Source organism: Phasianus colchicus, chromosome 3 (genome assembly GCF_987193195.1).
Source record: "Phasianus colchicus chromosome 3, bPhaCol1.hap1.1, whole genome shotgun sequence".
Classification (NCBI taxonomy): Eukaryota; Metazoa; Chordata; class Aves; order Galliformes; family Phasianidae; genus Phasianus; species Phasianus colchicus.
In genome coordinates, this window is record NC_143438.1 from 89,693,488 (window position 1) to 89,718,988 (window position 25,501).

General features: G+C 40.7%; 1 protein-coding gene across 2 annotated transcripts in view; it reads right to left on the minus strand.

Annotated features, from left to right (window-relative positions):
- Positions 1-25,501, minus strand: part of COL22A1 (collagen type XXII alpha 1 chain) — a 224,729-nt gene that overhangs the window by 5,996 nt on the left and 193,232 nt on the right. For both annotated transcript variants that reach the window (XM_090138032.1, XM_090138033.1), the window contains exons 44-60: positions 23,241-23,285; positions 22,722-22,769; positions 20,740-20,853; positions 18,063-18,116; positions 15,334-15,387; positions 14,466-14,519; positions 13,152-13,205; positions 11,660-11,713; positions 10,765-10,818; positions 9,785-9,838; positions 9,304-9,348; positions 8,432-8,485; positions 7,388-7,441; positions 5,671-5,724; positions 2,610-2,681; positions 769-804; positions 466-510 (exon numbers count right to left, since the gene is read on the minus strand). In XM_090138032.1, the coding sequence (XP_089994158.1) occupies positions 466-510; positions 769-804; positions 2,610-2,681; positions 5,671-5,724; positions 7,388-7,441; positions 8,432-8,485; positions 9,304-9,348; positions 9,785-9,838; positions 10,765-10,818; positions 11,660-11,713; positions 13,152-13,205; positions 14,466-14,519; positions 15,334-15,387; positions 18,063-18,116; positions 20,740-20,853; positions 22,722-22,769; positions 23,241-23,285 (945 nt within the window). The remainder of the gene's footprint in view (positions 1-465; positions 511-768; positions 805-2,609; positions 2,682-5,670; positions 5,725-7,387; positions 7,442-8,431; positions 8,486-9,303; positions 9,349-9,784; positions 9,839-10,764; positions 10,819-11,659; positions 11,714-13,151; positions 13,206-14,465; positions 14,520-15,333; positions 15,388-18,062; positions 18,117-20,739; positions 20,854-22,721; positions 22,770-23,240; positions 23,286-25,501) is intronic.

Here is a 25,501-nt window from a genome sequence, read left to right on the forward strand (position 1 = left end):
AAAAAAAATCTGACCTTACCACCACAAAATAAAAGGCAAACTTCTGATTTCCATGCACTGCAAAACACAAACAGCTGAGCTGGCAGTTCTTGAATACAACATCTGGTGAATTACAAATGATCCACAAATTATTACTGACACTGAATGATTAAAGAGAGGGCTGGGAGGAAAGGGGGAGAGTATAAGATCTCTACAGGCCACACCTCACTTTTAAATGATCCCTTCCCCAGCCCCTACCTCAAAACAGATCTCTACTTCAATGTAAGGAGCCATAGAATCATAGAATGGCTTGGTTTGGAAGGGACCTCAAAGATCTAGTTCCAACCCCCCCTGCCAAAGTCAGGGCTGCCAAAAACTAAATCATACACTAGACCAGATTGCCCAGGGCCCCATGCAACCTGGCTTTGAACACATGCAGGGATGTGGCATCCATAAAGAAAGAACTAATAATACTCTCCAACCTACCCTCTCTCCTTTGGATCCAGTTTCACCTGGTTTCCCTGGTGCACCCTGCAACAAAACAAAGGTTAGCACGAAAGAGTCATAATAAGTAATAAAGAGCATGTATTCACAATGATTACTGAGATCTGGAGAAAATATATTTCCCTGTTGGTCCTACAGATCTCTGAGATCTCTGTTTGTTTTCAAATATCAAAAAATCAAGCAAAAAGAAACCCAAACATTTTGATATAACCCAGGTGGCATCCCTGTTTGTTTTTTTTCCTGAGACACCAGCACTGTTTCAAAACAACTTGGAATCCATCTTACCTCCTTTCCTGGAGGGCCTTTTTCTCCTGGATCACCCTGAGAGGTACAGAGAGTGAATTTAGCACCATATTGCAGACTTGGAAGACAGAGCCTACCTTTTATCCATGAGTTTTGCTTTGTGTCTAGAGCACAATTTTTCTGCCACACAGAAGTGAGTTTGGAATATTTAACATTAGCCTACTGCTATAGGTCATTCCTGGAAAGGCACATCCTCTGATTTGTAGTTTTTTAAAAGTCTGTACACAGTGTAAATGTTTATAAATAGAAGGAAAGCCTATCTAAAGAACCAGCTGAGATTACTTTTATTGAAAGCGTGTTCCTGCTTTCAAAAACTGTATTCCTTTTTCTTACAGATATTTCACAAAGCTTCATAACCTTTACTTCGACTGGTTTAATCATGGAGTCATAGAATTATAGAATCATTACAGTTGGAAAAAAACACTAAGACTATCTATTCCAGCCTATTTAGCTTAGGAAGTTCTAGTGTTATAGCCATAATAGTCTAAAGATGTAAAGGAAGCATATTTGTTAAGTAGAGGTGTTATCCTGTATGACAGTAGCTGGATACAGGATATTGAGCCATGGATAAAGAAACTCTGAGCCTGAAAACTTGCCCATATTTTAGAGGTACATAAAATAGCCACAGCCTTAAACAAGCACTCCATCAGGATTTTTTTTTTCGATACTCTGCATTTATGATGTGCCAATAAGGCAGAACAATCTCTGCATTTCAGCATTTCAGCGAAAAAAAAAAAAAAAGTCACTGCAGTCCTGAAGCACACTGCAAAAATTCTATCTACTTGCCTATACTATGAATGGAAGGATGTATTTACAATTCACAGATGTGATCATATCTCTAATGCATGTATGCATACAGTGCTTTTTCCATAACCTGAAAATACACAGAATAGCTTCCACTGCACCGGAACACATCTATGTATGCATGAGCAGTGTATCTAATCACAGATGTGTGATCACATCAGCTCCAATTAGGCAGCATCAGACCCACTTGAATGTTCCTTAGGGCCACTTCAGCTTTAAATGGCCGCCGCATTTGCTGCATTAAATTAATTTTCCAGAGAAATATGTCCTTCTCCTCATCACAAGATTCCCTTTTCAATCCTTAAATTAAAAAAAAAAAAAAAAAAGGAAGAAAAAAAAATGATTCATCCTGTAGAAGACTCATTTCTGCTAGGTTGACATGAAAACAATTACAATCTAATTTTGTCGCACCAGAGTTAGAAATGAAAATGAAAACATTTACCTAACATTCAATCTTTTCCATCCTTCAAGTAGAATTTAACATATTTTTCTTGCCTTGGTAGGGCTAAAGATATGGAATTTCAAAGCTGTGATATTTTCACGTGAATAGGTATTATTTTAGATCACTTTGGGAGCTATCTGAATATTTTAATTGAGATGTACCTCTGTTGAAGGTAACAAAAGAATTTTCCTGGGAACAGCAAATATCAAGAATAACTCTAATACTATCAGCACTTAAAAATTCCCTATTTAGCCATTCTGGGATACATGCAGAGACAAAGTCTGAGTAACCCCATGCCCATGTAAAGAGCAGTGATGAACGAGCCCAATTAATGCACATAAAACCAGTACTGACTGACAAGAACCAGTTCCTCAAATGGGGTCACAGGTGTTTTCCCGTAAGAGTAATGCTAGTCTCTGCAGTGCAGTTTTCTTCTGAAGCGACGCATATGGCTTCTGGATTTGTGATATCTCCTGCCTATGTTTTCTACCTAATTGAAGATGACTGTCTTACCTTCATTGTCCAACACATAAAAGCAGACAATTAGCAGCTCTCATCCATCCCCAACCATACTTACAGGTGGTCCTCGGGGTCCTATGAAGCCAGGGAGTCCTGGGCTGCCATTTTCTCCTTTATTTCCTTTAGGACCCTTTGGACAGAAAGGAGGGAGACACCTAGCAGTCCCTTCTCCAACATCTCTTTTCCAGAGCATGCATTTACTTATACACTGGAATGGGGAAATCTCTCACTGTAGCAGCAAGACTCCCAAAACCGACAAGAAAAGGCAAAACGAAGAAAAGCAGATTTGCAGATACCAGGTCTGCATTATTAACAAGCTGTGTGGGGTCCCTGTGAAAGGTTGATAAGGAAGTGACAGTTATGGAAGTGACAGGAGGTGTGTTCAGCAGCTACTTCTGCTGCGATATGACTTATAATGTGTTGGTGTGCCTGTGGAAATGCTGTGATGCACAACAGCAGGGAAGCAGTGCAGATGGTCATATAGTTCAAATCTGAGAATACATTTAACAGACAACAGTTACTGAGCTGCTCCTTTGCTCTTCTTTTCAGCTTCAATTTAAGAAACGTCTGCCTTTTACTTATCTCTTGTGATGTTCTGCCAAACTGTCCTTTCTTCTTACAGATCAGGGCAGCTTAAATGTCAATTCGGGAAACAGATCCATTTCATATATACTTCTGATTTTTTGTAAGGCTTTTTTTCTTTTAACCTTTTCTTTCACAACTTTGTTTGACACCTTCTAATTCATAATGCAACTTTTCATCTTAGAATAAAACTTGCCTTTGTTTTAAGTTTGCTTTGTGCCAACAAGTAACCAAGCACATGGCTTTCAAGTAGGCAGACTCGAAGTACATGATGCAATGATGAGAAAAATCTGGAGATTTCAGGGGGTTTGTTGTATTGCTGTACACTGGCTTAAGCATGAGCACTGCTGAGCAGTATGGGCACTGTCAAATAAAAGGAGCAGGTTCCTGGCAAGTGTTGTGACTACAACTCAGCAATGATACAGCAACTCATGTGGTGGAAAAGAAATCCTCATTGTCACAATCATCTTTCTCACTTCTCTTTTTCTTCAAACAGAAATATAATACATTGGCTTGTCACACAACATTGCAAAGGAAATCATTGCATTTCCAGACAAGGCTGGAAATAAATGGACTAGTGTACAGTACATGGAAGCACTTCTCATAATAACCTTTATGAAGGAGAGAGGATTCATTTTAATGACAGAAGAATTCTGATGAGAAGACTGTCTGTTCTGCTGACCAATACTGTCATTGTTTCCCCTTTCTCATCCATCTGACTTTATCCTTTTTCAATCTCTTATGTTATTTTTGGAGTATAAATCTTCTGAAGCAGAGAGTGCTTTAGTTCTGTGTTTGTGCAGGAAGGTGCCTGACAAAACTGTGGGTCACTACCTGACTCTCTAAGGAGGTAATGGAATAATGTGATGATGACCAAAAGCTAGTCCTTGTTTGGCACTCACAGAGCATTCCAGAACCCCAGCAACCTTGGACAAAACATGAGCAGCAACCTATACAGCCAAAAAGCAGTAAAAGGCAAAAGGCATAAGGAGGGGAGGTGGGCATGATGAGAAGAAATGAAGATTGAATGGGCAACAGAGGCTATCCATATGGTAAGAAGCAATGGCAGTGGTCTAGGCAAGGTAATGAGTTGCAGCAAGGACAAAAAAAAAGCAGTAGCAATGATTTTGGACTGCAAAAAGGCTGGTAGACTGCATCACTTCTATCCCACCTGTAATCTGCATGCTGTCACCAACCCATGCATAAAAGGTATTGTTTACTTCTCTGTGAAATGTTAGGAGAAGACATCCTGGCAGCAAAGAATCATATGATCATAGAATGGTTTGGGTTAGAAGGGACCTTTAAGATCATCTGGTTCCAACTTTCCTGCTATAGGCAGGGACACCTTCCACTAGACCAGGTTGTTCACAGCCCCATCCAGCCTGGCCTTCAATGCTTCCAGGAAGGGGGCATCCACAACCTCACTGGGCAACCTGTTCCAGTGTGTCACCACCCTCACAGTAAAGAATGCCTTCCTAATATATAATCTAAATCTAACTTCTGTCAACTTAAAACCATTTCCCCTCATCCTGTCACTACCTACCCTTATCAAAAGTCCCTTCCCAGCTTTCCTGTAGGTCCCCTGCAGGTACTGGAAAGCCGCTATGAAGTCTCCTCAGAGCCGTCTCTTCTCCAGACTGAAAAGCTCCAGCTCTCTCAGCCTGTCCATACAGGGGAGGTGCTCCAGCCCTCTCATCATCTTCACAGAAACGTCCTCAGGCCAAATGTCAGCAAGAATGCTGAGATTGCTTTCAGGTAGTGCAAGGGCAGAGTACTACAAAGATGAGTGAAGTCCCACTGCAATATTTTTCAGATTCCTTTTGTTATGTCTTTGTTTCTTTTAGAATTTGCCAGACCAACAAGATGTAATGTCTAGGTGGGCAAAGGGAAAGAAAAGCCCTGAACTGCAAAAGGTGCTGCTGGACAGAAAGGTTCACTTGCATGGATATGCTGAATCCTGAACAATTTTCAGCAGCATAACAGAGAAAAACTCTTCTTTCTGTGCTCCTTACAGCACTTCATTACCATTCTATTCTTCCACACAGGATGGCCCCGGGGGATTCATTCTGCTCCATGATCTTGGTTTACTGCCCACTACCTGCTCTTCCCCCATGTGCCTGGGGAGAATTTCTCTACTGCTGCTATTCTTTCATGGCAGCCTGCCAACTCCCTGAAGCCCTCTCCTTTCTTGTGACAGCCCTCCACTGGCTGCAGTGTCTCTGCTTGACAAAATTAAATCAACTGGTAAAGATGAGGCATGCCAATCTTTTCTCCACGCCAGGTAATCAATCATTTCCTTTTTTTTTCTTTTTTCTTCTTTTTTTTAAATGACCCAGCTAGCAGCTCAATTCCAGGAATGTAGCCAAAACCCCTCTGATATTATGGCTAGTCAATGATTTTCAGGTCACTGACCTCTACCTTCAGACATGGCAACTTGACAGACCGTAAGCAGCTACACATAAACCACCCCATCTGTACTTCATCAGTCACCTCTCCCTGACATAACTGCTGGATGAATTTCCCTTTGTGGTACTTACTGGGTTACCTGCTGGGCCAGGTTCTCCTGCAGATCCAGGCAATCCATTCTTGCCCTAAGGTGAAAAGCAAAAAGATCAGTGAAACAAAATATATTATGATCAATAGAAGTATCCACCTGCTGCTATACCAGCAAGGATTTCTTTAACATTTTCCAACCTTCCCTCTTGGCAGATAACAGAGTAAGGATTTCCTATTTTTTATTAACCCCACAAATTCTGCATCTATGACTGCATGGCTGACCACATCTCTGGATAAAAAGTCAGAGATGAGGACGCAGACCCCCTAATGTGAACAGGGGCAAACTAGCACTCCTTCTCTGTCTCTTCACCCTTATTCTTTTCACATGAATCCTGTACAGACAGAGCTACCCACTATGGCAGCTCCATTAGTCAGTGTTTGACAAACTCTTGGCAACTCCATGATCAACATGAAAACAATCTGCACTCGCCAACAGATACCTCCAGATCACCCCAAGCCTTCTCATGTTCAAAAAATTCCTGTTTCCAATGACTAAGATAGGTTCTGCAAACCACTTTTCAGATGTGTTCACCATTGCACTGGATTGATAGTATAGACCAGCCTTTTTACTGTCTATATTCAAAATCATACCTCATGCTCTTTGATAAAGAAGAAACAACAAAAGAAACTGATACTTTGTCCTTGGCCATACAAAAATCCATGTAGTTCTCCTCTAAAGAAGAATGTTTTGGAATGGTGATAACTTCCATTTTCTCAAACATTTTTATGCATTTCTGGTGTTGTGAAGGGGCATGACCCATTAGTGAATGATGCTAGCAGTGCAGAAATAATGAGGTAAATTATCAGGTAGACAGAGGAGCTTTCCATATGTTCCTACAGTGTAATATAACCCCCTACCCTTCCAGCTCCAAGAGATCTGTCATTCCAGCTCCTGGAATTGCTGGCTGAATCAGCACTTTGCCCTGATTATGGAGCATGTTGTAGAATGTTTCACTAGCATATCTTCCCAGAAGGAAAAGAAATCACTCTTATTATAACACATTAAAGATGTGCTCATGTTCAGCAACTGAGATATGCATTCAAATTTGGAAAGGATTGAATTTTAAAAGAGAATTGAAAAGCCTATTAAATTAATACAAGTAATTTCTCAGCCATTCCAGATGATACTTTCAGAAATGTTAACTGAATTGCCATTTCTCCACCATTTGTCCACTGAAGATGTAATCAAGCTCTACAAGTGTTCAATTAAATAAATGTGTTTTTTTTCTCAAAACTATGCTTTTTTTTTTTTTTTTTTTTTTTTTTTATCAGTATAAATTATAGAGAGGATGACAACGATGAATAGTATCACAAACAGGATCCCAGGTATCCCAATATTGTTACCTGCAACTACTGTCTGCCTTTGAAAACCACGTGCAGAGGCCATGTGATAAGGACTGATATTCCAGTGGCAAGTCTGGAATACAAGCACTTCTGACACTGCAATCTTGGTAGAAATCATTAAACTATCTTTCCCACACAAGTCAGAAACTAACATTACTTTGTGCTCCATATTAGTCCTCATCAGTTTCCATCAATCTAGTTCTAATTTGTTTTTCCCAAATTTAGGTAGTATTTCATCAAACATCACCTGAATATTGCATAGCATTCTTCTTCCAGACCACAGGTCTAGACTGCAGAACATCCCCACTAAATACAGTATACCTCCAGAAACTGCTTATCAGGAGAAAAACTCACCGGCTGCCCTCTGAGCCCTCGAGGGCCCTGTGGTCCTATGGGGCCAGTATCACCCTAAAATGAAGAAAAGTATTTTGGTGAGTAGGAAAGATCTGATAGGGAGACAAACAAGCCATCATTTTAAACTGCTCCTATTAAATTAAACTGTTCACGTATTAAGGAAAAACAAGAAAAGCTTCACTGTCCCCTTCCAGTTATGTATGACTAGCCTCTTGAATTTCAAACATTTATCACCCAGTGCAGATCACAAGCAGAACCCATTAGATCATCTGATGTTAAATCTGGATTCCTTAGGGACTGGAAGTCCTTCACTCTCCCTTAAGCAAACCTTAAGATGTTCCTACCTTCCCTGAGGGGTTCCCCTAGGCCTATCTTCCATTTTACTTTGTAGGGTACTATTGACAACACAACAGCTTTTCCGTGTTATTAGGGGTACAAGGGAGAAACAACTTCCCCAGATATCATGACACTGGCATATCAGCCACTCAGTACATTACTGAGCAGCTGCTGCAGAATGCTGCTTCAATTGTGCTCTCCAGAGACTTTGCTATGTGACTGCATTTGACGCTAATAATGTCAAAGGATCTGTCTGTACCATCTCTCTTTGCTCTGAGCAGAAGCATCTTATTCCACAAGTATGTCATAGATTGTGCTTCAGCTATGCATGCAGTAAGGTACACCTTTTGCAGAGCAAGTGGAATGAACCCTGTCCCAGTGGGATCTTCAGAATGAAACACAGTTTGGAGAGGAGTGGCAAAAAGCAGGTCTGTGGCTACACAGCACAGCCTGTGATTCAGACAGTATAGCTCTCCCTCCTTTTCCAGAGATATCCCTGATATTTACGTGTCAGCAGCTGAGTGGTGAGAAAGGCCCTCAAATCTGTCGGTACTCTAATCAGCTTCATACAAATCACTCTCTGCACTGCTGCAGTAATTTACCCTTTATTTCAGTTTCTGCAGTTGTTTTTAGTGAGGGGTCACCATGAATGATTTTTTTTCATTTGTCAGGGAGAAGATGAATGTCTGCTCAAAATAGTACACTTACGTCCTTTCCTGGTGGCCCCTCACGCCCAGCAGGACCTGTCGCACCTGGTTCCCCCTGCAATTCAGCAAAAAAGGAAGAGATATCAGCTCAAGGTCAATGGCAGACCAGTAACACCACTGCAAGTGGTGTGCGGTTTCAACTGAGCTCAGTGAGGAATTTCTAAAGACAATAAAAGCCTAGTATATCATATGTGACACACAGCTTTTAAAAATAATTCAGAAGCATCTTCTGATAGTGATGCACAGGGCAGTACAGTGCTTTCCAGCAGAATATTTATTGCTGCTAGTATAGTAACTGAAACCCACCAACACACTCATGGTATAGAAACTACTGTAATGAAGAAAAGATGAGCTCAAGTACTGGATTGCTCAGCTAAGGTACTCCAAGCAAAGTATTTTCCTTCCCCGTGGAGAGTCAGTATTAATTAAGTAGAAAAAAATTCAGTTTTGTATTCCACTGTCTACATTAAGGAACATTTTGTACTGCATTGCTCAGAAATGAGAACTTTACATGCAGGACTTGAGTTTTGAGCTTCATTATGAATAGGCAACTAAGCCAAATGGCTAAAGTCATTTCTGCACTCATTTCTTTATGTTTTGTTCTGAACATATTCTGCATGTCTTAGGCATTTCTGGAGGAGAAGTGATACACATTCAATGGCTGAAGTAAGGTTCCTCACCTTCTATATAAGTAGTTTTACAAGTAGGATGTTGTGTGGAGGCCTCCTGTGAAAATTTCTCACACAGGTCTATTTCAAAGGCAGTTTCAGAGGACTCAGATCTACCAGTTGCCTCACCTTATCTGGGAGCAGAACTTCAATTCACACCACCCTTCTACAAAGGACCATCATGCATGCAGTGCAGGTTGCTTACCCGTGGACCTGGGGGACCTGTATCTCCCCTCTGTCCTTTGAAACCCTGAAAAAGAGAATTAAATAATTGCCCATTACACTAACACTTGAAGCAGTGAGAATGCTCTATCTTGACCATGAACTTAATAACCTTCCCAAAAGTCCTCCTCCTCAGGGCCATTCTTTATCCACTCACTGCCCAGCCTAAATTTGTGCTTGGGATTGCCCCAACCCAGCTGCAGGACCTTGCCCTTGGCATTGCTGAACTTCTTGAGATTCTCATGGGCACCTCTCAAACCTTTCAAGGTGCCTCTGGATGGCAACCCATCTCTGCAGCAAGTGAACAACACCACACAGCTTCGTGTCATCCACAAGCTTACTGAAGGTGTACTCAATCTTACTGTCCACATCACCAGCAACGGATGTTCACAACATTAAGAGTTATCATCCTCTGTCAAAAGCTTCCTAGCTACAGTACAGAAGAGTTACAGGACTGAACCTACCGGTAAGCCTCTGGCACCCTCCTGGCCTGGGAGGCCTGGTTCTCCAGGTTTTCCCTATGGGAAACAAGGCAGAGACATTTCCACATCTGCACTGTCATGAACATACACTTTGAACTTCAAAATCAATCCAAAACACCTTTGGATTGATGCACCTTCACAATGTTTTTCTTTCAGAGGGATAATGCACACAACTGCAGCAATACCTGGTCAGCACGTAAAAAATCAGTATGTGCACACAGAAACCAGCTGTTTTGTTGGAAGCAGTTGGAAGCTTGTTTGTTGCAGCTGTTGTGACAAGCATTTCTCCATTCCCCGAAATGACTGGGGACTTGGCTTTTTACAGAAGGACTAAGTCCCATTTGACAAGGTACAGAAAGAGGCTGGCAATGCCAGACAATGAAAGCACATTCTTCTTCTAAGAAACACAGTAGTAAGGGATAACATTCACTGCCCAGTTTATTAACATTTCCTTTTGGCTATCAACTTCATGGCTCAGCTTTTTTTTTTTTTTTTTTTTTTTTGCCTTCAATAAATGCAAGCATAGACGAAGTAGAGAACATCAAATATAAACCTCTCTAATCCTGGACAACAGAACCATTACAGAGCAACTCAGAAAAGGCTTTCTTTTAAGACACCTCCTCTAAACTTTTTATGCTCCATAATCTTCTACCTAAAAATGCAATCCTTAGATTTAATGTTACAAGAGAATCTTCTTTCTTTGTAATATTTGCAGTACTTGTAAAATGGAATCACTACGTTTTGGAGTATTTATAGTAGTTGTAAAAGAACCCAGTTTCTTTTCAAGAATCCCAGAGAGTGAATCTTATAAATTGCTTGAGACAATACAGCCCCTCTGGTGTTATAAAAAGATGTGCCAGCAGATTTCCTGCCCCCATTGAGCCCACAGATAAGCAGCTACAAAAGTAATAACTGGATGTGGTCTGTGATTGCCTGTGTGAAGCACCTTTAAATTACATTACCGGTTCTCCAAGAGATCCTGGCTTGCCATCTTTGCCATCATTCCCAGCAATGCCCTATTAATGAAATGCATAACGAGGTATAACAAGGAGTTTATAGGAGAGATTGGTATTCTTGTGTCAGTATGAAAACTCCAAATAGCACCTCTGCTTCATTGTGACTGTATTTAATTTTGCCCAATGCGCCAGAAATTCTGTTATTTCTATAGCTCAGACATAAACTTTATCTGTAGGGAAACACTTTGTGCTTTTTCCCTATTCAGTATGGCAGTTCTAAGGGGCTTCTTCCTTCTCAGCAAGGCAAGCATGTTAACAGTCTTAAAAGGTTTCTAAAGACAACTGTTATAAATCATTATAATACCATTATAATGGCATTCACCTAAACTACTTTACACTGCAAATAACTCTAGCCCTACTCCATTAAGGAAAAAAAAAAAAACAACTAAATTTTGTACTAATGCCTTTTCCAGAAGAAAAGTGTTTATGCCCCAGATGCACTTGAGTCAGTGCAAAGGAATCATTTCAGCTATGGATTGAGAGAATTGTGGTATTCCAGACTATGAATTCTTATTCCCTTACACTGGTGTTATTACATTAGTTCTGTGTCCTGTATAAGAGTATTTATGCCAAAAATAAAAATAATTAAAAATAAAAATAAAAAGAATTTTAAAAAATGAACAGGCAGATGAGGAACAAGCCTGTTTCAGATAGTTTAACGCTTAGATTTGAAGTGATCAAATCATTATGTCCTGGGACAAGGACATAGCACCAACATTACAGGTATCCCTTTAAAGATCATGCAGTTTTCAGAGCACCTCAGGAATCTGTTTGGTTCACGTCCACATATGCTTATAAACATTTCTATGTATTGAAAGAGAAGGAGCTGAACTGCACTCACAGGAAGTCCGGGAACACCTGGTGGGCCCTGTGGACCTGGAGGGCCATCTTTACCCTGGAAAGAAAGTAGAAACACCAAGGTTCAGATGAGTTTCTCAGATGCTTCTCATATAAAGATCAAATGCAATGTTTGACATGTCACACTGTGAGAATCTGGTCTTGCAGCTCATCTCATGCTGTGTTCGGGTTTTCTTGACTTCATTTCTGCTTAAACTTGAAAGTTTTTACAGAAAACATACAGTATTATTTATAAGTTGTTAAAGTCAAAGAAACCACTAAAATCACCAGTATTTTATTCCTCAGTTTAGTTATATTTAGCACTGAGTGCTTAGCTTCTGTCATGAAGTGTCCATCCAGAAAACAGAAAGTCTATATTTTATATCTCTCGAATCAGCAGATATAAGAAGTGCCTTGTTGACTGTCCCAAGAGAGAAATCTCCTCTTATTCATAGAATCATATAATTGTTTGAGTTGGAAGGGTCCCTTAAAGGATATCTACTCCAACTCCTCTGTAATGAACAGGGACACCTACAGCTAGATCAGGTTGCTCAGATCCCCATCCAGCCTGACCTTGAATGTCTCCAGGGATAGGAGACAGGTCTCACAAAAGCATATGAGGTCCTTTAAATTATTTCAACCTTAACCATCCGTTTGAAAGTTCAGCCAGCTTGTCCATGCAATCTGTGTCCTCTCTGATGGCAGTGCTGACTAATTTCACAGCAGCCACCAGAAAGACAGTTGTTGGGTCCCTTATGATTGAAACAGATGTGCAAAAGGTGTCTTGCTCACCCTGCTCCAGAAATTAATCACAGAATTACAAAGTCCTAAATCGTAATATTTTTTTTTTTAACTTTTCACACTTAGGTAAGCATCAATCAGATTCCAATCAGACTATCCTTCTCTCCTACAGTTTTCTGATGCATTACCATAAAATAGGATCTGAATGACCTTCAAATGAAACAGCAGCAGCAAAATTCTTCATGCATTTCTTGAAGTTTGCCCCCATACAAGTGTTTGCAGTGGTGCCAAGGAATGGTCCAAATGTGTGGGACCCGAGCTATCTGTGGCATTCTTTAAATGCCGAGGCATTCTTTAAAATGTTGCTGGTTTTGTTTTGACAATCCTCAGGCATAATTCAAGTGTTACCCTGGGTCAAGCACCAGCCTAACAAATTAAGTTATTATGCCACAGGGGCTAAAAGATGTTAATAGCAAAGATAGATGCACGAGATATACAACTACTTCCTTAGATGGTAGGCCAAGAGTGCACTGAAGAAGTTCCATATACTGGATATTTCATTCTGGCTAATTTGAAGCAACAGGAACACAGTAATCTGTTGTTATTTGTGTGGGTCCTACTTGCAGGTATAGAGTTGTTTCAGAATGGACGATGTGGGAAGCTTTCAAAAGACATTACTTCAGTTCCAGCTCAGCTTTATTCACAGGGAAAAAGCTAGGTTAAGCTAGTGATGAAACACATAGCCGAGAGCTTACTATGTCTCCTGGGTTTCCTGCTGGTCCTATTGGTCCTGGTGCCCCATCTGGTCCCTAAACAAAACAAAGCAGAAATAACATGAATAATTAACACATTTTGTACATTTGTCAGTGCTCCCTACCACCCTAGAACCACAGGTCCATGCAGACAGAGGAAAAAGGCACATCAGGAAAAAGAATCCATTGGAACATTGCAACTTGCTCTCCTTTGACAAGATCAGTTTTATTTTTCACATTTCAGTTGACTCCATTCACACTCTCTTTGTGACTCCCATGAGGATGTCATGGGACAGCTTTAAGAATTTTATTCCTACCAAAATAAACCTACGGCTGCAGCAGTAAATGTTCCCATATTATCAGTTTCTCTTAAAAATATGCTTCTTAAAATGAACTTGCAGTAGTGCAAATGACCCACAAAAAGGTCCCCATGTATTGTCCTGGTGGCTAAGCACTCAGCAGCCTCCAGGCATTACTACTATCTGAAAGCAGAATTTTAACATGGTCTTTTCCCTTCCAGTACCTCCTTTCCTTTAGGAGTTACAATGTAAACTCAGCTTTAAAGAGACCATGCTGATTCCCATAAAAGACAAATGCTGAAAACCCTTATCATAGTGGAGTCAGATTGCTCTGCAAGCAGCTGTGTGAGTAGTAATGACTGTAGGCAAAGACAGAAGGTTTGGAAAGAAAAGCCCTTTGCTCAGGAAAAGTCCCTGCTCCTGGAGACTGCAAATGGAGAGCCAAGTTATTTCAGCCTTGCTTCTGCAATGACACCCCAGTATTATGACTTTATATATGCAAAGAGGCATAACTGTAATTGTGGAGAGAGCAGAAGAAGAAATAAGGATTGTGACACAGCAGGACATGAGTAAAAGGCCTCTTAATCCAAAAGTAATCCAGAGGATACAAAAATTGGAGAAAATTCACTATCATATTACTGCATAAAACTGAAAACCAAAATCACTTTAGATCTGCCAGTTCCAGACTGACAACATATTCTGCCTATAAGTAAACACCTATACATGTACTCCTAAGTAGTCTCTGTGGAAGAGTTTTCATGATCATTGCCTTGTATAAAGAGAGGGACTGAAGCTTAGCATCAATTTACAGAGTGAGATGAAGCAATCAATGAAAAGTGGCTGATGTATTAAATAGCAATTATCATGAGCAGAGAAATCTATGACACTCAAGGGACTATTAGGAACCCACTGGAATAGGAAAATGCAATGTGCAGGCAGGTGAGAATGGCCCTTTCTGCGGATACTGTTATTAGTAAGGAAAATATAAGACCATCTGCTTTGCAACAGAGGAACTTACAGGTGGGCCAGGGTTTCCAGGAGCCCCTGCAAAGCCAGGCATTCCAGGGTGTCCCTGCAAAATAAAATGAGAGACTTTATACATTATTCATATTTCTACTTGTATATAGGTTAATTGATCATTGGGTACTGTGAGGTAACATCAAAATGAGACAGTACACAGAGTGCTGGTTATAAGGAAATAATGGACTGCAGCTTTTTAAATCAAAGTGCTGGTTTTCAAAGTATGCACTTCAGTAATGAACACAGTTAGATTTAGGGTGTACTTTCTGTAACATGTATTTCATGGTATGTTAATAGGAGCTGAGAACAAATATTGTGGGAGACCAGGCTGGAAATCAATGTTGTTTAAAATATCCTACAATTTTCTTTGAAGACTGAATTTGCACCTTAAACTACTGATTCAGCCCTTGACAAAAATAAGTGTAAACATTTTCTACAATTTGGACTATTTTCTTTCCTGTGGCACATCCTATAAGAGTCCATCACCTTCTAGGATTAATAGCAAAACTGGCCTTTTCAGTCCAGAGGTGTTTAATCTCCTGGACCTCATGTAGATGTTAGCTGGAGAAGTGAACAGAAGTTGGGTACTGCAGAGAACTGAATGTATTGAATGAAGAGGTGAGGAAAAAATCATCTTGGAATCCAGCAACACAACATAGGAAAGATTTGAGTCAGAGATTGGAAGGGAATCCTGAGGAGGACTTCTATGGTCCCACTCTTTAATAAAGAAAAGGTTTAGCAGTGATGGACAGCTTTCATCTTTCCTCTCTTTTTTTCAAGTAGCTGTATATTTCAGCATTAGAGCAACTGTTGATAGAGAAGGAATCACAGAGAAAGCACTATTGGAAATCATAGTTAATTTTTACCTGTTCGCCTTTTTCTCCTGCATCCCCAGTTATTCCACGGTCTCCTTTAGCACCCTTGATAATGAGAAAAAAAAGTCACTGAAAGTCACTTAGATTCAGTATTTTATTCGCTTTTTGACTTATTTCATAAGGCACTTGGTCATCTTATTATAAAATACAGAAATGAGAACTGAACCCTGCTTCTGCTCCTCTTAAATTCTGCCTGTGATTTTCCCTATCAATACTGGAGCTAGCAGTATATGGGAAAATGGTCTTTGAACAGACCCAGGATGGCTTTTTACTTATATATATATATATATATAATTTTATTTTTTTGGCTTAGGGACACAAAGAGGACATAAACACCCCTAAAAATGAAAAGGCTGTTAGGCAACATACTAAATGGGATTCTGGTAAGGAATCATTTGGCTCAGTGAAGGCATCTACAGCATTAGGTACTAATCTCTTTTCCCTTCAGGGCCAACAATGTCAAAACCAGCATTTCTAAGGTGCAGCCAGAAAATTAATGCCCAATCTCTCTGTGTCTCTGACAACAGAGCAGAAGCAACTAACTCAAAAGTGGATGTCTGTATTATCTGTGCTTGGAGTTGCTTACAGGCAAGATGAATGTCACACAGCAAAAAATACTCAGATGCTGGGTATACAAATTACGACCTGAACAACACAGAGGACACTAATGAATTGCAGGCCATTGAAATGATTCTCTGGTTCATTACATGAGAGCTAAGAGCCAAGTAGGGAAGGGAGTGTTGTATAAATTTGCATGGTGCTGGTAGAGACAACATATTGCACTTCCAAAACTGCAGAGCTCTCTAGATTTTTCACCATGAAGAGCCTCCTCAAATATTTGGAAAGGAGTCACAGTGACAGCCTTTTACAAGAGTCTTTGTCTCTTCTTTTACAATATTTGCTCTTAACAATTACAAATGCCATGAATTTGCCAGTTTACTGAATGCAAGTCAGATTATTTATCAATTATTTGATTTTATATTATGCACATGTACAGTCTAAGTCTTGTTATATCATAGAATCATCATCATAGAAATCATAGAATTGGCTAGGTTGAAAAGGACCACAATGATCATCTAGTTTTAACCCCCCTGCTATGTGCAAAGTCACCAACACCAGATCAGGCTGCCCAAAGCCACGACCAGCCTGGTCTCAAATGCCTCCAGGGATGGGGCATCCACAACCTCCTTGGACAGGCTTCAACTAAAGAGGTTGAGAAGTTGTTGCGAAGAGCCTCTGCAGTGAGAGTTGGGGTTGCTCAGCCTGGAGAAGGCTAGAGAGACCTTATAGCAGCCTTTCAGTAGCTGAAGGGGGCTTACAGTAAAGTTGGAGAGGGATTCCTTATCAAGGAGTATACCATACACCAATAAGAGAAAGAGTCGTGGTCTTAAACTAAAATAGATTAGATTTAGATTAGCTAAAAGAAAGAAATTATTCATTATGTGGATGGTGAGGCTCTGGAAGAGGTTGTCCAGAGAAGCTGTGGTTACCCCATCCGTTGAGGTGTCCAACACCAGATTGGATGGGGTCCTGGGCAACCTAACCCAGTGGAAGGAGTCCTTGTCCACAGTAGGGTGTTGGAGCTAGATGATCTTTAAGGTCCCTTCCAAGGCAAATCATTCTATTCAGTCTTGTTACTCAGACCTCCACTTTTGCATAGCATTAAAAAAAGCAGCATATGAGAGTCTCAGACTACCTGGGTTTTCCACTGGTTATTATCTTTATGGGATGCTAATTCATTTGAAAATTTAATCTTGGAAGGTACTCTCATTTTGATCGGCCTTAATGTTTGCTTTTGAGACTCTACTGCTCACCTTCAGCACACTTTAATTTGCAAGATTTAAAATTAATTCATGAATCAGTATTAGTTTGTCCTACACTAATAAGTGCAAATACAAAGATGTTAAAATAGTAGAAGTTGTTTTAGACAGTAGATCAGGACAGGGAAGCATGTAAGGAACTGTGGCCTTCATTTCTTCTCTCTCCTTCCATTGGTTTGTTTTGATTTATTTCACATTAGGTAGTTTTAAAGGTTTTGACTGACCAGGCACTGGCACTGTGAACAGAATGCTGACAGAACTATTGGTGGGAAATGTTCAAAATGTGATATTATTGGAATCCTTCAGACACTGTGTTTGATATTGACCTACATCCCTAAATCATGAGGCAGAAAGATACATCTGAACAAAGTCGTTCTTTTTACAGTGTATTTCAGGGAGCATTCAGGATCTGTGGATCTGCAAATACTACAGATAGTGTATTTGAAGGCCATACTTCAATTTAAAGGGATTCCAACACATGGGATATAGAAATGAGAGAATCAATGCAGGAAGAAGGTTACTGCTGAAACTTTAATTGCTTCCTCACCTGATTTGGACTGACAGTTGATTCTGATTTCCAACTCTCTCCTCAAAATATCAGTGAAATGAAATTCTTTATCAAGAATAAAACCCTTTACATTTTGTTTTGTTTCATTTCTGTTTGTTTGTTTTTGTGAACAGAGGGATGGTAGAAGACTGTATTTAAATGGAACAGTGTTCACATAGAGAGCTGTGCAGTTCTGGGCACCCGTGGTATTCCACTGAATAGCCAGTGCAGGGCCCACCCAATAAGTCAGTGCTACTCCTTAATATAAAGATGGGTCCTACCAAGAGCTTGTGTCAACAGTGCTCTAACTAATCACAGATAATTTCTGCCTACAACACTGAAGATCAACAAACCTTTTGGCCATCCAGCCCAGGTGGGCCTGCAGGACCTCTGGGACCAGCATTTCCCTGCAATGCAGAAGAGGGAGAGGTAAATACCAGTTTCTTACAGATCAAGAAGGCAGAGCCTGTCATCCTCCATGCTGGAGCCAAGGTGGTCAGGCCACCTTTATGCTCAGCACTGCAGACTGAACTGTTCTCCAGCACCTACTGTAATATGCAGATCTTTTTGCATATGGCATTGAAAAGTTCATCAGCACATTATGTATGCTTCCTGGTTAACCTACAACAATGCCTAACACTGTAGTTGGTTCTTTTCCAAACAAGCTAACCCTTAGAAAATCTTTGTGGTTATACATATCAGCCTTGGCCACTGCTGGAGACACATAATCTCAAGGGGAAGCCACAACCAGAGTGTCAACAAGGATTAATTACAAGGGAATTTCCCATGTGAAAAACTCTGGAACCCATCATGCCAAAACCCATATGGTACAGTATGGTCAATATCTCGATTAATTAGAATAGTAACATTCTCCATGTAACTTTTTACAGGAGTGGCTGATTTCCTGGAGCAGTAAAGTTTTGCTTTTCTTCTTCCAAATTCCTCTTTGCAGTTCAAATGGGATGCATTAAAGCTCACTATAGACAGATGGGTCAAATTCACAATTGCACCATACATTTTTTCACTCACTTATTTTCACTTAGAACTGTAGAGATCTACTAGCATGACAGATGGAGGGAAACTGAAACCGAGAACATTAGATGAGCTTTTCTAGGGCTGTGAAATAATACAGGATCTCTGGATGGTAGAGCCATCACTTTTACTCTCACTGTTTCCTGACAGATAATTGAAAAGGTTAAGGGATTAATTTCAGCACATGTCATTTATTAAAACCCTTTAACCTCCTTCCTTTATTTCAAGTCCTCTGCAAAATCTGTGTCTCTTAAACAATAGCTACTCCTAAAACTTCCCTTAGGCATCCTTGTAGCCAGCAAAAAATCCACATAATTATCACGTCTCAATCAGCAATGTACTCCATGCACTCCTCAGTCACTGCTCTCTACTTTCCTTTTACATACCACTGCTATTTCTGCTTCTGAACAATGAACATGACTGAAAAACAGCTTCTGGGTCATTTGGATTCTCCTACAGAGTAGATGATGGACAAGAACAGGTGGACAGGTAGTGTTTTTTTCTATTCCTTCAGAGTCAGCAAAGGCTATTAAGAAGACCAGGAAAACCCATCTCATAAATATGTGGCTGATAGGCTGGTGCAATCACATGAGTTTTGTTTTTTTGACCATGGAGTGGCTTACCAGGTGCCTGTCCTGATGGCTGCAGATGGGTCTCACCAGTCTTAAAGGGGGAAACAGATCCTAGGTCAGGAGATGGCAGGGCTCATTGAGATGGTTTTAAACTAGGTGTGAAATAGGAAGGGAATAAAATAAGGCTCACTAAAGATGAGTCTAGGGGAACAACAGGATGACAGGATTGGGAGTGAGGCAAATGTCTCAGCTGAAGTGCATCAGCACCAATGGACACAGCATGGACAACAAACAGGAGGAGCTGTCATCCATTGCATGGCAGGCAAACTGTGATTTAGTTGTCATTACTGAAACATGGTGGGATTGATCCCACAACTGGAATGTTGCAATGGATGGCTATAAGCTCTTCAGAATGAAAAGGCAGGAAAGGAAGGGTGGTGGCATGGCTTCCTATGTTAGAGACTGCTTTGATTTGTTGAGGTTGTGGCTCACAATGATAAGGTTAAGTCTATGTGGGTAGGGATTAGGGGGAAGGTCAATAGGGGCTGACATCCTGGTGGAGGGTCTGTTATAGACTGCCTAAGCAAGATGAAGAGATGGACAAGTTATTCTACGAGCAGCTGGCAGAAGTTGTGTGATCACCAGCCCTTGTTCTCATGGGGGACTTCAACTTCCCTGAAATATGCTGGAAATATAAAACAGAGCAGAAAAAGCAGTAGGAGGTTTCTAGAATGTGTGGGAAATAACTTCCTGATGCAACTGGTAAAAGAGCCTACCGTAGGAGGTGCCCTGCTAGACCTGCTGTTCAGAAACAGAGAACTGCTGGGAGATGTGGAGGTCAGGAGGTGTTTTGGGCAGAGCAACCAAAATGGTAGAGTTCTCTATTTTTGGTGAAGTCAGCAGGGGGGTCAGCATAACTGCTATCTTGGACTTCTGGAGGGGAGACTTTGAACTATTCAGGACACTGGTAGGGAGGGTCCCTTGGGAATCTGTCCTGAAAGGTAAAGGGCTCCAGGAAAGCTGGTCACCATACTCAGCTCTGGTGAGGCCAGACCTTGAGTACTGTGTTCAGTTTTCGGCTGCTCACTACAAGAAAGACATCAAGGCTCTGGAGTGTGCCCAGTGAAGAGCAATGAAGCTTGCAAGGGGTCTGGAGCACAAGTCTTATGAGGAGTGGCTGAGGGAACTGGGATTGTTTAGTCTGGAGAAAAGAAGGCTCAGAAGAGACCTTATGGCTCTTTCAAGCAGCTGAAATCCAGTCCGTTGACTTCAAAGACAGCTATAAAAGATTCAGTTCATTGTAACTGATAAAAATAAAAATCAACCATGTAAAAATATTGTTAGGAAAAAAAAAAAAGGTTAAATCATATCCAAGGGAGATAGTTAAACCAAATCCAAGGGATGACCACTTCCCTAGCTCTCTTACCATTTTCCCATCCTGGCCGTCTCTACCTGGTGGTCCTCGGAGACCTTTATCACCTTTGAAACCTGGGATGCCTGGCAGTCCTGGTGGGCCAGGCGGGCATTCAGTGCACACATCCTAGGAGAGAACATTAAGAAGTAAATTAGCAACAGATTGAAGGTATCTAGTAGAGCTTGCAGATGCTGAGTATGAATGCAGCAGTGGGGAGCTATCATAACCTGTAGGCCATTGAACTTTGACCACATCAAGGAGGAGCTGGGTTATATCAACGTACAGTGAAGTGAGATTAGTGTGAAGGAGAGAGAGGGCCAGCTGCTGAGCTTCCACAGGATCTCTTGGGGTGTTTTGGACAGCTCTTAACTGATCTTAATGATCAAGAAACTGAGGAAACAAGATCAGATAGCCACAAAGCAACATTGTCAAGAAAAGCTTTGTTTGTAATCTACAAGACTACTTGAAGAAAACTCTGTCTATACCAGTCAAAAAGACCCGAGTTACTGCTAAGAGGGCATACTGCTATGGAAAACTCCATTGTTGCAGCATAGCACCAGAAAGGCTGTTCAGCAAAAAACTATTCTGCAGATAGCCTGTCTAAGGAGAACTCATCTGCTGGAGTTCATGAAGACATCGAAGTGCCTTGGCCAATCTCGGTCATTAGAATTATAACCTCCCTCCCTCAAAAATTATTTGAAGCATCATCTCAACACTCTTTCCGATTCTGCTGTCTTCAAGGTATGACGTTTTCACTTCAAAGACAGACTTCCATTAGTAAAAGGGAAATGAATCCTGGATATGAAAGACAACATAGCCCAAAAGATGGGATATCAGGTCAGCTTAGTACAACTCCCAACTCAGCCAATGATCCATTATGAAATTGCAGGGTAAAATGTCTTTCTGAACCTCAGTTCCTTCATTAATATTTTCCTACTGAAAATGTAAGAGCTTAAGAGATATCCAGAACAACAGAGCCTTCGTTGCATCTGGGGTCTGAAGTTGATGCTATATGTAAAGCAGGGCCAGGTATGGAGTGAAAAAGTAGAAAACATAAAGAATATGCTGTGTGTTTGCAACTGTAACATAATTGAAGTAAAAAAAAAAAAAAAAAAAAAAGGAACATCAAAATGACATTCCGTACCCATGAAACAGTCTGTTGCTACTCTCTTGATCAAAAATACCAAACAATGCAATATAGTGAACTCTCTGGAAAAAAAAAAATAGTGCTGCCTGAGAAAAACAGCTCTTCAATGAAGTAATTTCAAAGCAGCAATCTTAGAAGGGTCATTTTATTAACGTGGCTAGTAAAAAAAGTAATTTTTTAGTTTCTTTTAATCAATAAGGAAGGAATTCTTGCCATGTCTCAAACCTGCTTAAAAACCTCCCAACTCAGCCCACGTAAATCTTTAAAGATTTTGCAATCAGCACCTCTCAAATACAGACTCATTTTCCAGACAACTGTCTACATGGAGAGTAAAAGCAGACAGACAGATCACCATGTTTGAAACACAGGTGCGTGTGGGGTTAATTACCTGCATCCTTTCAGAGGCATTATGCAAACTGAATTTGCACCCACAGTGCAAAGTGTGGTCACTTGCAGGTGTGCGTGAAAGATCAGCCATTTGATTAAAGTGGTTTCCATTTTCTGCTTTAGGTAATACAATTCACAATAGTTATTCCTGCTTCGAAATGAAAGCCTCCCAAAGAGATGAAAAAGTCTCAAAGTTTTTACAACTTAAACCACATTACAAAGATCTTTGTAGGCCATGTCACTAGTGTGGGCTGTTGGAGAGCACTGGGTTTTGATCTCCAGCACATCCTTGTATGTCCCAACAGCTGTGTCAGTAGGAGACCTGCAATTTCCAAGCTCTGCTGAAGTAGTTTAAGGCATCTTTTGCACTTCTAGCTCTGACACTTTCCCATCGCATGGTGTTTGTTAGGTTTCAATCAAACATACATATAAACTCCCATCGTCCTCAGAAGCTGATTACCTTCACTAAGAGATTTATGTCCTCTGGAGAGAGCAGGGGTGAGGTACCCTGTGGAGTGAAAAATTCAGGCAACATTAAAAGGTGTAAATGTAAGGAATCTACCTGAACATGTCTGTGGCCTGGTATAAGTTTCTGTTTGGGCTAAAAACATACCAGTTCCCTTACATTATCAATGAACATCATATCTGAGACCTCTGTGTATTTTTGATCATGTACTTGCTCACAGTAAACTATAGTGTTTTAAGAATTTGCCTTTATAATTTTGGCTTTTTTTTTTTTTGCATGCAAAACATTCAGTTATTTTCATAGTGTTCCAAACCATCACAGGTATTTTTATTATAATCCTTTAATAGTTCCTCGGTTTTTGTTTGTTTGTTTGTTTTTTCCTGGGAAGAGCAGCAGAGAAAAAACACTGAACCGTATTCGAGACAACTTGTACTGGAGGAAAATAAATGAGATAGAAAAGAACAGCAAGACAAAAATTTTGGGGGGATACAGCATGGAAGAAAAGTTACATACTGGTTTTCCAGGAGGTCCTCTTTCCCCTGGATTTCCAGGTAGACCCTATAAATATAGAAAAGGAAAATTCTATGAGATTATGATATGCTAACCCTCTGGTTGCTCCCAAATTCTGCTGATTGCTTTGGACTAACAAACGTTTCTGCTGAGCACCACTGCTGTCTACATGTGGCACACAGTCAACTCCTCCATGTACAAATTTAGAAGTTGTCCTTCTCTGTTTTTTTGCTGTTTCTTAATCACTTCTTCTCATTCCTTCCTAAATCTCTCTTATCTACATTATGACCCAGTGAAATTCATCTGAGTCACACAACTGAAATTGCTCTGGCATGTCTCCTGGTCCCAGGAAACACTATGACTGCAGAAGTGTGAAGGATGAAGCTTTAAATTCCTGAAGACACCTGTAAAATGAAAAATCATGGCCTCTCTTTGCATTAGTGTTGCAAACAAGTCCTTGCACCTGAAACAGCAGGTAAACTTTTTTTCTTTCTTTCTTTTTTGATGTGAAAAAAAGTATTTGTGTCAGCTTTCATGAGATGAAAATAAGGAAATGAGCAGCATTCTTGGAATTTAAGGTGCAGGAGGCCATGGTTGGGAAAAGGGAACCCTAATGGGCATCTCTTGCCTGTTATTAGCAAGTCATTAATTTGTTAAAAAAAAACAACAACAGTTTGTTTTGAATCTTTGCATTAAGTAATGCTTACATGGGGAACTGAGTCTCTTAAACAGAACAGCTGGTCATTACTCAGACAGTGAGAGAAATCTTCAGTGGCATTTTCAGTTGGACTGAGATTTCCAAACCCATTCTCTAACTTCTCTATCAAGCTAGCCTGCTGTCCTATGTAATTAGTCCCATGTATGATCCATTATTATTGATCGTCTTAAACTGTATACAAAAGACTGACCTACACAACCACATTTGCATGTGCAGAACAGTTTCTACTTACTATTTAGAAGTATCTTGTGCTCAGTTTGGCTGCTTCTGCAGTAGGACCCACCTGAGGAGGTCTCTATGACAGTGCCAGATTCCCACCCAGGACATTAATCAACAAAAATAACGTCTGTAAATTGGCCTAGGCTCAGCACACCCAAGGAACACCTAAGGCTACACAAATTAGAACATGGAAAGCAGCTTTAATTAGTCAAAGGCTTTGTTAGGAACAGGCTTAGGAATTATGTCAATCACCTGAATTCAAGTTGGTCCATCATTTCCAATAAGTCCATTATACTATTTATGAAGCCAAGTAGACAGGGAGTTCCTGGGCTGACTGGGGATCTCATGATCTATGTGCACAGGGTGTGCACAGAGGCACAGCTGTGATAACCTACTATACCACAGTTACAGCTATAGGGCAAAACAGAATTTGATCCTTGCATCTTGCTTATAATTTAAATTCTATAGTCCATGTCAGAGCAAAGAGAAAACGAAAAACGTTTGCTCTTTTTCTATGTCCATATTAAACACTTCTGAGTGAATGACAATACTTCAGTTACCTTGGCTTCCTAAGAGATGAATATTAAATATGAACTTAAGTGACATTAGTGGAACTGAAGTCGTACTGAATTCCATGGATGAAAAGCTTCTTTTTAGAGGAAGCTAAACCTTCCACAGGTGAGATTCAAGAGAAGGTAAAGCGTGAAGGAGATATTCACACATTAACTATGTTGAGGAAGATTCACAGAATCACAGAATCACAGAATCACTAAGGTTGGAAAAGACCTATAAGATCATCCAGTCCAACCATCCACCTATCACCAATGGTTCTCGCTAAACCATATCCCTCAACACAACATCCAAACGTTCCTTGAACACCTCCAGGGAAGGGGATTCCACCACCTCCCTGGGCAGCCCATTCCAGTGCCTGACCACCCTTTCAGAGAAGTAGTATTTCCTAATATCCAGCCTGAATCTTCCCTGGAGCAGCTTGAAACCATTCCCTCTAGTCCTATCACCAGTTATACGGGAGAAGAGGCCGACCCCCAGCTCGCTACAACCTCCCTTCAGGTAGTTATAGAGAGCAATAAGGTCTCCCCTGAGCCTCCTCTTCTCCAGACTGAACAATCCCAGCTCCCTCAGCCGCTCCTCATAAGGCCTGTGCTCCAGACCCCTCACCAGCTTTGTTGCCCTTCTTTGAACACGCTCCAGGGCCTCAACGTCTTTCTTGCAGTGAGGGGCCCATAACTGGACACAGTACTCAAGGTGCGGCCTCACCAGAGCTGAGTACAGGGGAACAATTACTTCCCTACTCCTGCTGGTCACA